Source organism: Uloborus diversus, chromosome 8 (assembly GCF_026930045.1).
Source record: "Uloborus diversus isolate 005 chromosome 8, Udiv.v.3.1, whole genome shotgun sequence".
Classification (NCBI taxonomy): domain Eukaryota; kingdom Metazoa; phylum Arthropoda; class Arachnida; order Araneae; family Uloboridae; genus Uloborus; species Uloborus diversus.
Window position 1 is genome coordinate 1444799 of NC_072738.1, and position 15112 is coordinate 1459910.

A 15112-nucleotide genomic window follows, 5' to 3' on the forward strand; every position below is an offset into this window, starting at 1 on the left:
AATTTTTTGAATTTTCAAAAAATAAGAGCAATGTTTTAAAATTTTGAAAATTATTGATTACGAAAAAAAATACATGATATGGTTTCAAAAAAAAAACAATTTACTTAAATTTTTAAAAAAATGTTTGGAAGGTAATGTGACCCTTTAATTATTTTCATCTATTAACTTTGCTGAAACAATGCAAAGAACGAGCAAGCATAAGTTTTTTAAAGTAATATTTTTTTTAGTAGATAAAATACGACTCTGGTACAATCACAGCTGACCTTGACAATGTTACTTTTTTTCTGAGGATACGGTAAGGTAAATAGAAATACGGTAAGGTTTTCCTATTTAAAAAAAAAAAAAACAGTTCCGTTGGTCTATTGCTATTAAAAGGCACTGTGTTGACTTGAGTTTTCTTCGCAGTAGTTTTTAAGAAGGTATTATTACAACTAAGATTCCAACTTTTTTTAATTTCCTAACTTTTTTTTTGAGCAATCACGATTGCTTATTGCTTTTATTTGACTGTTTTTGGCGTCCTATGATTTTATTTTCCCACCGCTACCCTCCGCACCATCACCGTCGACCGGCTCCTCACGATGCTGCTCCTAAAGCGAAAACCGTCTCCAGGTTGCATCCATGTCCTACACACACGCGCATACATACACAACTACACACACACACGCACACACACACAAACACATACACACACATACACCTACACACACGCATACATACTGACACCTACACATACACACGCAAAAAATATACACACACAAATACACACAACTACCCACACATTCATGCCTGCACACATACACAAACACATATGCCAACACACTCATACGCATACCCCCCCCCACACACACACACATTCATACACACAATTACCCACAGACTTATGCCAGCACACAGACACAAACACACATGCCTACACACACATACCCCTACACACAAACACACATACCCCCCACACACAAACACACATGCCTACATACACACACTCGTGATTGCGAGAAACATAATTTGAATTCAAGATGTCAAAATTCAAATTAATTTTTCTTTTTTTTCCCCCCAGATTTACTATTTAAATTCGGGGAAAAAGATTTTGATAAGACACGGCTGGAAAAAAAGCACGAACATATACCAGATGAATATGAGCATCAAAGGGATAACGTTGACAAGAAGTGGAAGAAGAAATCGTATGACACAATAAGTAAAAAAGTTATTTATTGTTGGAAATATTTAGGATGGGTCAAAAGTATTGAGCAAATTTCATCCTTGAATAAAAATTCTTTAATGGAAAAACAGCATATGAAGCAGCTTTATGCGACATAGTTTTACTCATTCAGTAAGTTACCGCCCCATAGCTAGGGCTAAGGCAGAAATACATGAAATACACCGCCATCTCAGCCAATTCCAGCCGAGGACTGCAGTTTCGTGCTTATTAGCACTCATCAGCCCGGCATAGGAGTGACTGAGCTGTAGGTGGAATCCCAGCATACATTTCAGCCTTAATCCTGGCTATAGGGCAGTAACTTACTGAATATACGTGCCTTGCCTTCAATATTCGAGTCATACTGAACCATTGCTTCGGTCACTCGTCAGGTCTGCGCTAATTCTGTAGTTTTAGCTACCAGTTTGTTTGGCACTCTTAGCTTCCTTAAGAGGTTTTCCACCTCCGGCACAGTCACTCCTATGCTGGGCTGATGAGTGCTAAGAAGCACGAAACTGCAGTCCTCGGCTGGTATTGACTGAGCTGGCGGTGTATTTCATGTATAGTTTTACTCATTAAACAACATTTTCAAGGGGGACAGCATTTCTTGAGAAAAGTTACTAATTGAGTCTGTCTGCAAATGGCTGCGGTACAGAAAAAAGCAAAGTACGTCTTATAGTTCAATGAAAGCAAATTTGTTGTAGCCGAGTGAACGTGACTCCAGAGGTAAAACATTGAGTCATTCAAATCTTAGGAGGAAAACCTGTTGAAATTCTGCAAAACAATTTGTGTAAAACTGAATTCCGACTAGGTGTTTCGCGTGCCATTAAAGGAGCTCATGGTTAACTTTAAACTACGTGTGTCTATCAGTTTGTGTGTGACTAAGAGATATCCGGAGGAAAGTATTCCGCCCCGTCTCACTCCTGTAAAGCTTAGCGTGCCGGAAATATGAATCGAAAACTATGACATTAAAATCCTTAAGGGGTCTAAAGACCTTTAACCTTCAAAATTTTTAACTTTCTGGAAAAAATATATGTTATGCATAAATTAATTCTAAACAATTTGATGCCCTATTTACTACCATACGCAAAAAACTTTTCAAGCTGTCATAAAAATGCGTAAACTTTCCCCTTAAATTTATGTTAACAGCCGATGTTTAAGCCTCTTTTTCTCAGGTGCCGGTTTCTCGTTTTGTGTGCATGATATCTCAGAAAGTTTTTTATATATTTCCGTTAAACTTTTCATGCATGTTTTTCTGGTTTATTTTTATGATCTGAACCTAAATTTTAATTAAAAATAAAAGTTAATACTAAAAAAAATCGTCCAAAATTTTGATAACTTAACAAAATTTCAAAAAATTAACTTTTAAAAAATAAATAAATTTAGGTTCAGATCACAAAAATAAACCAGACAAACATGCATGAAAAGTTTAACGGAAATATATAAGAAACTTTCTGAGATATCATGCACACAAAACGAGCAACCGGCGAAACCGGCACCTAAGAAAAAGAGGTTTAAACAGCTGCTGTTAACATAAATCTCTAAACGGAAAGATTACGCATTTTTACGATAACTTGAAAAGTTTCTTGCATATGGTAATAAATAAGGTATCAAATTGTTCAGAATTAAATTATGCATAACATATATTTTTTTCAGAAAGTCGAAAATTTTGAAGGTTAAATATTCTTAGACCCCTTAAATGTCACACCGATGGCGTCAAATTTGGCGAGAATTTTTCAGCACTTTCACTAAAATTGGCAAAATATCGCAAAGTGACGGGGTGGCAAGGGAACGGAACCCTCGAGGTACGCCGCCGAATATAATGTACGTACACCACCGCCGCCATTGGCGACGAAAAAAGCGCTACAGGCGACGAACGGGGACGGGGGTTGACGAGCTAAACGCGCAGGGTTGGAGCCCCCTAGTCTGTACTGTTAAAATCTGTGCGAGTCTGTCTGTGTGTGTGTATCTGTGTGTCTGTAACCCTATCTAATCCAGACTGTAAATGTCTACCAAGTCAATATCGGTATCACTGGTTACAGGACATCCAGAATCCATCTCGCCCTATCTCACTCCTCTAAATTTAAAGAAGCCGGAGCTATGAATTGATAAAAACAATTTACTGGACATCCAGGAAGAAAAGCATTAAAGTGACCAACTGTCACCCGCCGCAGGCGGCATTCAGCCACCGCAGGTGTCGAACGGGGGACGGCGAGCATGGGATGGATTTAGTTCACTTTGAAATATTTAAAATTGTAATCTATAAATCTATTTTATGTTTTCCTTTCAATCGGAAAAGAAACATGCAAGTCCCTCAATTTGTACTTTTTTTTATTTAAGCATGATATGAGCTCAATACTTTTTGGCCCACTCTGTATTTCAATTTAATGACAGTAGTTGTCTATTCTTTGAATTCTAGAAATAATAATGAATAATTAGTAATTTTATCACCCAGATGTGTCATATGAACACAAAGAAATTGATGAAGGAAGAGAAGAATCTTGGGATATGACAGATGATAAAGAATGGGATCCATCAAATGAAAGAACAGAGAATTCTGATGGCCATTTATTAGGTGCGTATAGGGACTCACATTTACAGTAATATTAAAATACACGATGAAATACATATTGCACTGAAGCTATCTTCACTCGGCTTCGTAACTTTGTTTCTTAAAATTATTAGTTTTGATGTATTACCAAGATAAAAAAAAAAAAAAAAAAAAAATTTAACCTATATGTAAACCACACACACAAGACCCGGAAAAAACTACACTGTAAAAAAAATTCGCAACGTTACTGAGTATTTCCATGTAACGTTTCGAGATTTCAATGGTTTTTATCCACTTCTTGGAAATATCAAGTATCTTTGTCAAAAAGTTTCCTGAATAGCTACAAGTTGCAGGAATGCAGACTTCTCTCTGTTGTAAAAAAAATAGTTATTTCTCCCAGTTTAAAGATTAACGGAGAGTATTTATAGGGTGTATCGGCTTCAGTTCAGCTGCGGCTAGTCCATGCTGATTAAACTGAGCGAATAAGTATGGACTACGTAGCTTTGCCAGAATTGCAATCAAGTGAGAAGCTTGATACGTACTTGCAATTCTGGCTTAGCTTTGACCATGGCTGCAATACTGTTTTTGGAACAGTCTTGATAAACCAGGAAGAAGCCAAGCTGTTATATTATCTCTACTTAAGTTGACTCTAATGTTACAGAGACACGGCTGGCTTTAAACGAGAAGATTTATGGATTTTTCAGGAAGGTTACTGAAATTCAGTGGAAAACGTTCCTGGTTTTTGCGCGATATGTTACTGGCAGAAATTGGGCACATCAGCTGCCTATTATTTTTCAGGAACGTGTCTGAATCGTTTTTACAGTGTAACATCTTAGTCGCCAGGAAATGAAAATAAAAACTTAAGCAAACAAAAAGACCTTACATTGAACTATTCAAAATGTGAATTTCGTTTTAAGCCGCAATCATTGAAAATACTAGGAATAAAAACAACAATAATGGTCTCAAACTACAAATAAAATTTCCTTGCTCAGTTCAAAATTTAAAAATGATATAGACGTACTATAACTGTAAAATTAGGCGCTATTAATGTTTTCTAATAAATAGACAACTTTCTGAACTTAGTATGGTGACAAAATAACTAAATTCTTTAAGTCACTAATTAAAGTTCAAGTAACAAACTTATTTCATTTTTTACACATACACATTAATAATACGTTGTTCAGAAAAAAATTTAAAAATTACCCGATTAAAAAAATGCAAATTTTTGAAAGTGTCAATATCTCTACATAGTATAGAATGAAGTCCCCAAAAAGCGTCTGTGTGTTTGAACTCGCAAAACTCGAGAACTACCCAGCCGATTGCGCTGAAATTTTCACAGTTTGTTCCTTTAAGTCCTGAGAAGGTTTGCAGACCAGTTCGAATAAAATTCGACGAGTAGTTCTTTTTTAATTCCAATTTACGTCCAATTTTCACATAAGTTCTGAAATATGGGGGTGAAAAATTACTTGCACATATTAATATTTCATATCGTTAGAAAGGGTAGAATTTTCCTCGTTCTATGTAATTTGTTCCAATGCTCTAACTTAATTGCGGCGGGAGTTATTTGCATTTTTAGCTCGAATTTTTTTAGGCTTAGCTGAAATTTAGGCACTTCTTTCTTCATTAAACAAATCAATAGAAAGTGAAGGAATTGTCCCACAGCTTTCTTTTTGACGCCATTGGAAAAAACGACCTTTTTTACTCCAGATCTAACTCGACCTATGGTCGAAAAAATAAGCTTTTAGCTCGAAAGGAAAAAAAGTTACAAGCCTTTTTAAATCAAGTGTAAGAAATCTCGATTTCATTCAAATTGTGAACCATTTTCTTTCGCATTTTAATTCCTTAAACTTATTTTATTTTGTATTTCCATGGTTACGCATTTTAAATCCATCTTTTTGGATTTCATTTCTTAAAAGTATTTTAATATCTGTTATTAATGTTTGGAAAGGAAATCATGATGTTTTTTTTTTATTTATTTTTTACGCCTGATGGTTAAATATACGTCACTTGACACAATTTTTATTTTCAAGGTGGACCGGGCAAAGCCGGGCAACGCAGCTAGTTACTTATAAACTATCACATAACATTCAATTTTAATGCAACAGAAAGAGCGATAATTAATGGATTAAGAATAATATTCGCGATGGATTTTCTGTCCCCTAGTCGCCAAAGAATTTTCAGTTACTTTTATCCTGTATATGTAACCCAGGAACAGAGTGTTTTCTGCATTAATCAGCAGCATCAATTACATAATCTAAACTTTATCTGTGACCGCCAAAATGCGAAACCGAAATTACTATCGTTAAAAAAAAAATCTGAAGTAATAGGCGTTTAATAATTAGACACTCTAAATTCTTTTTTTTTTCGTTTTAATATTTATCATTAGAATTTACTGCAGCATAATTAAAATTTATTAATAACACCTTAAAAAAAATCTTTTTCAAGGCTCTTTCCAGTAAAACCCACTTTTTTCAGCGAAAAGCTTGCACTGCATTGACAATTTCAATATAATCACTTTTTTTTTTAATTTTCACACTTTTAGAGCCTAACACTTCATTAGATATCAGAAAATGCTACGAATTTCCAAAATTACTAGTAAATATTTGCTAACTAATTTTTTGTTGCAATTTTCAAAATTTCCCTCCAAAAAAAAATTTGATTTTTTACGCCTCTCATCTTTTATTTATCATAATTTTAAAAAACTTATTTTGCATGTATATCAGATGTTAAAAACGTATTTCGCAGTAATGCAATCAATTAACATTTGCTCAGAGAGCTTTAAATTAAAAAAATAATAATAATAAAATTTTTGTGTTTACGGAGCTATTAGCATGACTAAAAATGTCGAAAACGTGGTTTTGAGAAAAACGATGAAGATAAAATTTATTTTACTAAAAAATGGTAGATTTACCTCTCATTTAATTTTTCATCATTTTATTGATAATACGTTTAATTGACTGAAAAACATTTTTCGGATTTAGAAAGTGGAATATTAGGCCATTTGATTTTCTTACACTTTCGGCAGCGATTGTTTATTTGGTTTTACGTAGTAAAGGAAGTTATTGTCAGCACGAAAAAATCTTCTTTCAAATTTCGTCCTAAATTTCCATTTCACTCACCCCAAACGAATGCTGGGTAGTTTTTCAAGCAAAAAGTACGTGTATTATGTACCTACGGACGTATGGGCTGTCGAAATATTTAACCCTCCCCGAGTTAATTACGTTTTATTGAGCAATCACGATTGCTTATTGTTCTCATTTGACTGTTTTGGCGTGCTATCATTTTATTGTCCCACCAGCACCCTCTGCCAGCACCACCGTCGACCGGCTCCTCACGATGCTGCTCCTATAGCGAAAACCGTCTCCAGGTTGCGTCAATATCCTGCACACACCCGCATACACACACGCGCATACAAACTCACACACCTACACACACATACACCTACATACACACACACACACACCTACACACACACGAACGCCTACACACACAGCACTGCATACAAAACATGCACACACATGCATACATACACACACACGCTCGTGATTGCGAAAAACATAGTTTGAATTCAAGATGCAAAAAATTCAAATTATTAATTTTTTTTCTTCTTTCTCTGACTTTTACTGGGAAAGTAGGCTAAAAAGTGATTTTTGTTTTCTCTTAACATCAGTTGATACGTATGTATTTATCCAACGTAATTCTAACACGTGACGTCGTATACAGATTGGAAATTTTGTGTGTTTGGTCTATATGGGGTCTTATTGTGCATTTCCTATTTTGGTTGCAGTCGAATTTGGTTAGTTTCACATTTCAACTGCAAACATATTTTCATTTTTGCTGCAAATGCGATCGTTCACATTTAAGCTCTCACATTTTTATGTGAGCCGAAGAAATTTATTTACTTCATATTCTAGGATCATGTAAATTCATAAAGCGACAGCAGAAATTCCCAGTAAGAATATTTCAATATAAAATATTTTATATTGTTTTGCATGCTATTTTAGTTCAAATAATCAATTTTCTGTTTCAGAGAGGAAAAATAAAGATAGTGGAGAAACGCTTTTGGACATGTGTATGGAAGGGCAAGAATTTCTGAAGCCTCGTTTTACATATGATGACAAGAACTGGGCTCAAATTCATGATGGATGGAAAAAGTTAGCTAAAAAAGGTCAAAGTTCTTTACTTTTTAATTTTTTCGCAAAATTATTTTTTTATCTAGAATTCACAAGTTTATCTGATAGAAGAATTAGTGTGTCTATAGAAGTTAATATTTTATATCTCTTTGCTAATAATACTCAGCAAGTCAGTTATAAATTTTCAAAATGTTTAAGAACATTTCTTTCAAAAAAAAAAAGTAATCTGTACTAGTTTGAGAACAAAAAAAAAGTTTAAAAGCTGCATTTTAAAAAATAGTAAGTTGTTAATGTCATTACGATGTATTGTCCTAAACCGCAAACATTGAACCTTAGTTTTATAAATTGGAGAGCTTAAATGTAGACACAAAGATTAATTATTTCCATACTTTTAGTATATTTGGAAGTTTACACGTCATAAAAGGAATTTTCTTTTTTTTATTCATTACTTTTCACAAAAATTAATACCTTGGGGTAATTCTCATTACCAATATGCAACAAGAACATAACGTCGCACTTTCATTCGCTTTCCTAACACTGTTGTTAGTCCAGGTTGGAAGTCATATGAACCAGTGAGAAGCAATGGGATGTAAATGGTATTTATAAAGTTTCGAAGAAAACGCGTTTAAACTTAAAGATAAATTCCTAGGAAGGCTTTCATTGAATTTTTTTGAGCAATCACGATTGCTTATTGTTCTCACTTGACTGTTTTTGGCGTTCCTTTGATTTTTCCCACCGCCACCCTCCGCACCATCACGGTCGACGGGCTCCTCACGATGATACACCTCTAGCGAAAGCCGTCTCCAGGTTGCATCAACGTCCTACACACACGCGCATACATACACAACTACACGCACGCACACACACACATACACATACACACACATACACCTACACACACGCATACATACACACACAAAAACATGCACACAACTACCCACACATTCATGCCTGCACACAGACACAAACACATATGCCTACACACACATACACATACCCCCCTCAGACACATACACACACATACACCTACATACGTACATACCCATACCCACACACTCATACCTGCTCACAGACACAAACACACACGCCTACATACACACACTCGTGATTGCGAAAAACATAATTTGAATTCAAGATGTCAAAATTCAAATTATTTTTCTAAATTATGCTGTATAGCAACACCTACCGGGGCTACTAGTAGCATCTCTTGACCCAAGACAGAGGAGAGGTTCACCTACCATCTGTACTGGTCATCTCCAAATTTGTAATTTTGCCACTTACATCCCTTTGCTTCTCGCTGCCTCATGTATTCTTCGTTGCTGCCTCTCACAGTGGATTGCAACCCAATGCTCCTACGTAATTATTCGTCGTCTAGAACGGCGCTATCACCCTCTTAATTTGTAAAAAAAAATATGATCACACTCTGTATGTCAGCCTCTATAAATTGACCATCTGTTAAGCTGATCCCTTAGGTACGGCACTGCAAGGGATCAACTTACACAGGTTCCATGTACGAATACGTACCTCGAATAATACGAGGCACGTTTTTAAAGTACCGTTTTGAAATAAAAAAAAAAGAACAAGTACAGATAGAACAAAGAAATTTGTTGGACAAAAATCTACCACACTTTCGCTATTTTTCGACGCTGCTCTTTGATTTTCTAAGCATTTGCCAAAGCGTGGTACAGGTTTTTGCATACCCTATTCGCAGAAAGTTGCCTCCTGTGAAGACAACCATGAGGATTCTTACAGAGCTTTGGCTGGGAAGTTTTTGAACATCCTCCGGAACTGCCCGACCTCGCTCGCAGCAACTTTTATTTGTTTCGGCATCTAAAGTCTTTCCTTCTCGGTCAATGGCACGACATCAATGATGATCTCAGAGAACATGTTACCCCATAGTTGACTACACAGGCGGCAACTTTCTACGAATAGGTATACAAAAACCTTTTCCATGCACTGTAAAAAAAATCCGAAGCTTTAATGGGTATAGAAATTAACATTAAAATATGAACATAGAAATTTGCTGGGATTTCGATATATAGAAAATTTCGATATGTGGAAGTTCGATCTATGGAGGTTCGACTGTAATTTATTAGTTTTTTGTTTCATTATCTTTTCATTTATTAAATTATCCTCTTATTTATTTACTCATTGTGTTCAAAAATATTTTTTTAAATCGATTAGAAAATATTTCATTCGAAAAAATTTTTATTTTCCAATTTGCCCCATGGAAAAGAAAGACGAATACAGCGAGAAAATACATATGCACGTGCAGTCCAGCCAAAACAAAAACTCAACATTGATCCGAATTTTTTATTTTTACTTCATGTGCTTCGTACGAAGAAGTTTTAAAATGAATTCACAGTTTTGAAGCATAAAAAAAAGACATTGTGGAATTGCACCTTTATATTGAGAAACGCTTCTCTTCAAAATATGCATTGAAAATCTCTCGAGATCTTCAAAACAAAGTTTAAACACACATACTTTTTTTTTTTTTGACACGTAATGAAAATAGGGCTTTTTTTACTTTCCGTAGTGCTTTAGTCTGAAATGACAACTGTAGTTGATAGTATATGCTAGGACTTTTCGTCAATTAATCTAATGTAAAGAAATAAAGTTTTAAGCATTTCTTCTGCAAACATGACATCTTCGGCATTTTCAGATCCAATAAATTTAACTCAATTGTATTTTGATCTTTACTCAAAATCAAATAACTTTATGACAGTGAGAATTTCTTCGGTTGAAATTACTCTTTCTTTGTTCAAGGCGACTTGATTAAGAATGCTTTTCAATCAAATGATTTACTTTTGCTCATATCCATCTGTCAATATACATGACAGATAATGGAAGGCCAGAGACAAACTTCAGACTCCGGAATGATTGACTCTTTTTTAAAACTTTTTACTTGTTTTTAAGTATTGCGTTCAATATTTTTACATTTTATAGTTTTCCATTTCATCTTGCCACTATTTGTCTTTTTACTTCCTTTTACAAAAAAGGAAGTATTGTGTTCGTGAAAATAATTTCACTCAAAAATCGGCCGCCTTAATTTCCAATTTGCTCACCCCCGAATGAATGTTGAGTTTGTTTTTCAACCCGACCACACGTGGATATATGCCTAAGAACGTACAGACTCCCGAAATATCCATTTTGACGATCCCCAAGTTAATTACGAGTTTTCTCGTGACGTGTGTATGTGTGTATGTATGTCGCATAACTCAAGAACAGAATGTCCTAGAAAGTTGAAATTTGGTACTTAGACTCCTAGTGGGATCTAGTTGTGCACCTTCCCTTTTGGTTGCATTCGAGTGTTTCTAAAGGAGTAGTCTTTTGCCCCTTTTTGGAGGAAAATCATTGTTAATTTCGATGTAAACTCAAGTGGTGTTATAATTTAGCGGATACTTGGCAATATATCGCCAGTCTTTTGGTCGCCAAATTTTGTCGCCAACTTGGCGACAAATTTGGCGATTTAAAAAAAAAAAGAAATTTAATCTGGTTTTAATTTCGCCACTGTTGGTGATATTTAGAGAGTAAACTATTGAATCCCATTAAAACTGCCAATAATGAGAAAATGACATTAAATTGGAGTAAAAGGAAGTCATGTGATGCACACATCAGCTCGTTTTAGTTTACATTCAGATTTACTATTCTGCGTGTGCGTTCAGTGGTACTTATGCGCGCTGTAGTCGATGACTTGTTCCTGTGCTGAAAGGCACTGTCAACTGTATAAATAGGCAACTGCTGAAAGTTTAGAAACAATAAATCTGTAATGTTTCTACTATGAAATACTACTTTTTAAATAGCTAATATACTTCAAAGACAATGTCTGCATTTTTGTTACATAATAGGCAGGATTTTATAGTAATACAGTGAAACCTGTTTAAGTTGACCACCTGCGGTGCATTACTTTAGTGGTCAACTTAAACAGGTGGTCAACTTACAAAGGTTGATTTTTATGATAAAGGCTAATTCCGTGCCTGAAAAAAGCGGTCAACTTAGACAGGTAGCAATAAAATCTGGTTACTTAAATTTTGAACTTAGCATTGTGTGCAAAAATTAAGCAATGTAAAATCGCAGATCATGGACCTGGGGATTTTAGTTGCTGTTACCTGCAGTCTGAAGCCAGCTTAATTCATCCTCAAAATTAAATACGCTTTCATCACGCAGTGTCAGTTAGAGTAAATGGAAACAAACTCTCCTACCGGAGTTGTACTGATTTTTGAAGCAAAACTATTGATGAGTTAAGAATAAGAAACACAAAGAAGACATTCCGAGAGTTCTGCTTGTTTCCAAACAATTGTATCTTAGGTGTCTTCAATGTTTGAAGATGGCGCAGTTTTTTTTTTAAGATTAAGGATTTTTTACACTTTTTTATGTAACAGATTTGCGAATTCGAAGTAAATGATTTTAACTAGTTTTATTTATCAGGTAGAAGGATATTATAAACATATACAGTTGGCTCTCTGTTTAACGACTTTCAGGAGACCACAAAAAATCGTCCTTAAATAGAATGTTTTAACACTACAGTGGATCATCTGGGACCGTGAAAAGCCATCGTTAAATAGAGAAAGTCGTTAAATAGAGCGTCGTTAAACAAAAAGCCAACTGTATTTATGAAATTCATCTTCCTTACAATTCTGAATGCGCAATTGAAGTGTTTCCATTTTCCCCTTATTCCGTGAAATGAAAAATGAATACTACAACTAAGTTTTTCATTCTTCTGCTTTAGGAAGACTAAATTTTGGTGTAAATTACTTTTGTGTGTGTTTTTATAAATTTAACTCATAATTTAATTTTTTGCATGATTTCTCTTTTTTAAATATTTTTAGAGTACATTTGAGAGATTTAGCGAGTCGCATTCGGCCTGGGGGTCCCAAATCGAAGTATGTTTGTGACGAACTTCTTGAGCCCCTGAACTGATTGTGTATATTGTGGTTATATTCCTACATCAAAATCATAGGGTGAGAAATAACTGCTTCTATATCACTGGGTTAAAAAGACACGCTGGGAAAATAAAAACACGATTTCATTCGCTAGCAAAACAGTGATAAAAATCGAATTTTTCATGTCTAGTTACTTTCTGACTCTCATCTTGGCTTCAATGCACAAAATTTTCTGTTTATTCAAAAGAAATGGTAATATCTTAAGCTGAAACATTGAAAATCTGTTTATGTTCGTACGAGGGCAAATCAAAAAGTCTTTGCGCCTATTTTTCAAGCCAAAGTGTGGCTGGGCATAAAAAACGAACATGTACATTCCCAGCAGTGACAGTTCCCTTAACCGTACCAGCCGTATCTGCTTTTTGCTCGAAAGAGCGAAGCTGCTATCAATCATTTAAGATGACGGTTGTCTTTAGACGTCCACAGCTTATGAGCAGCGAAGTGTTATTTGTTTTCTATGGAGCAAAAGGGACAACCCCCCTTGTGTCTCTTCAAGTGAGTCTCCAAGAGAGACACTTTTCCCCGTGCGTGGGGAGCATTCTCCTGTGAACTGCTATGGGCTTTCGTCCCTTGCTCCATAGAAAACGAATAACACTTCGCTGCTCATAAGCTGTGGACGTCTGAAGACGGACCGTCATCTTAAATGACTGATAGCAGGTCCGCTCTTCCGAGCAAAAAGCAGATACGGCTGGTACGGTTAAAGGAACGGTCACTGCTGGGAATGTACATGTTCGTTTTTTTATTGCCAGCCATACTTTGGCTTTAAAAAAAAAGGACGCTAAGACTTTTTGATTTGCCCTCGTACCTCAAATGACCTAATCGCGAACAATCTATTTAGGTGTTGCTGCTCCATCTATGTGTCCGATGGCGTACAGTGAAATCACGCTGGGAGCTCCAATTCCTCAAGACACGATCGACTGCGCCCTCATGGCTGAAGAAATGAGGAAAACTTTAGGAAGATGGTACGTGTACATAACATTTCATGAAAAATTATGTTCATATTAGTTTTAAAAAATAAAAACCTTGCTTCTGCTGCTAAGTTTGGTCACAGTTACATTGATATTACTTACTTGGCGATACCACACTTGTCTTTTTAGTGAACTTTAGATTAAAATAAATATTTTAGGAAGATAAGAAGTTCCACCAGGTAAGTCAAACAAATTTACATTAAATCCATAAAATTTCATTTAATTGTAAAATAATGAATCGAATTAAACAACGTTTAAAGCTCAACTAAGAAAGGTAAAATAATCCTCCAGATAAATATATCAGATTATTAAAAACCATTTAAATAGTCTGATAATTGTAAGATATTCAAACAATTAAATTACACAACGTTAAAAGCTTAACCATGAAACGTATAGAATTCTCAAAATAAATATATCAAATTATTAAAAACCATAAAATGTTCATAAAAATGTAAAAACATGGTGATGGCGCAAACTTTATACTCTGTTTTTACCGAGATAAATTAACAAGGCTTCAAACGCCAAAAAACTGCAATTCTAAACTCTCAACTTTTCTGGAAATGAAAAGAGTTATACGTATTTAAACAATTAATTTCACAACTTAAGCCGACTTAAGTGGTGTAACGGCGCAGGTTTGAACCTGGCTCCTGCCAGTGTATTTTCAAGACGCGAAAAATCAACTGCGTCCGTATCATTTAATAATGCAACATGTAAAAAATCCCTCCAGTAATCGTTTGGCTTTCTGTACTCTTGGAAAAATTAAATTCTTAGAATAGTTCGAATTGAAGGTGCCTCCATCTGGTGGGGAAATGGGATATCAAAAGCCTCATGAATATGGTAACCTCCGAAAGCAAGGCCGTAGCCAGAATATTTTTTCGGGGAGGGACATGGTCGGAGGCAAATGTGGTTCGAGACATGTAATACAGGAGGAAAATAGCGTTTAAAAAATATGTTTATTTTGTTTTTTGCAAAAATTAAACTAAAATAAAAAATATTATTAAATATTTATTTTAATTAGCAATTTAGTTCATTAATGTCTGATAATTGATTTATATTACACCAAAATTATTCATCAGATAGAAATGATATTTTTGTATGAGATATCTATCCCTATCAGGCCACTATCTGATGACTGCCCAACTCAACAAAATAAGACTTATATGGTCTATAATGTATCATATAGTTCATATTCACTATTACAAATGCATGCGACGGGGACTCTTAGAATAATTTTCGGGGGAATAAATAAAAATAGTCACTATTAAAAAGTAATCTACAATGCGTCAACTAGAAGGTAAAGTTTTTTGCATCAAAATACGTAAATC

The 15112-nt window shown here is 35.0% G+C and overlaps 1 protein-coding gene across 1 annotated transcript in view; it reads left to right on the plus strand.

Annotated features, from left to right (window-relative positions):
* The first annotated feature begins 13683 nt into the window (after nucleotides 1–13683).
* The window catches only part of LOC129227861 (peroxidase-like), a 78810-nt gene continuing 77381 nt past the window's right edge, over nucleotides 13684–15112 (plus strand). The window contains exon 1 of the mRNA XM_054862480.1: nucleotides 13684–13781. Within this exon, the coding sequence (XP_054718455.1) occupies nucleotides 13684–13781 (98 nt within the window). The remainder of the gene's footprint in view (nucleotides 13782–15112) is intronic.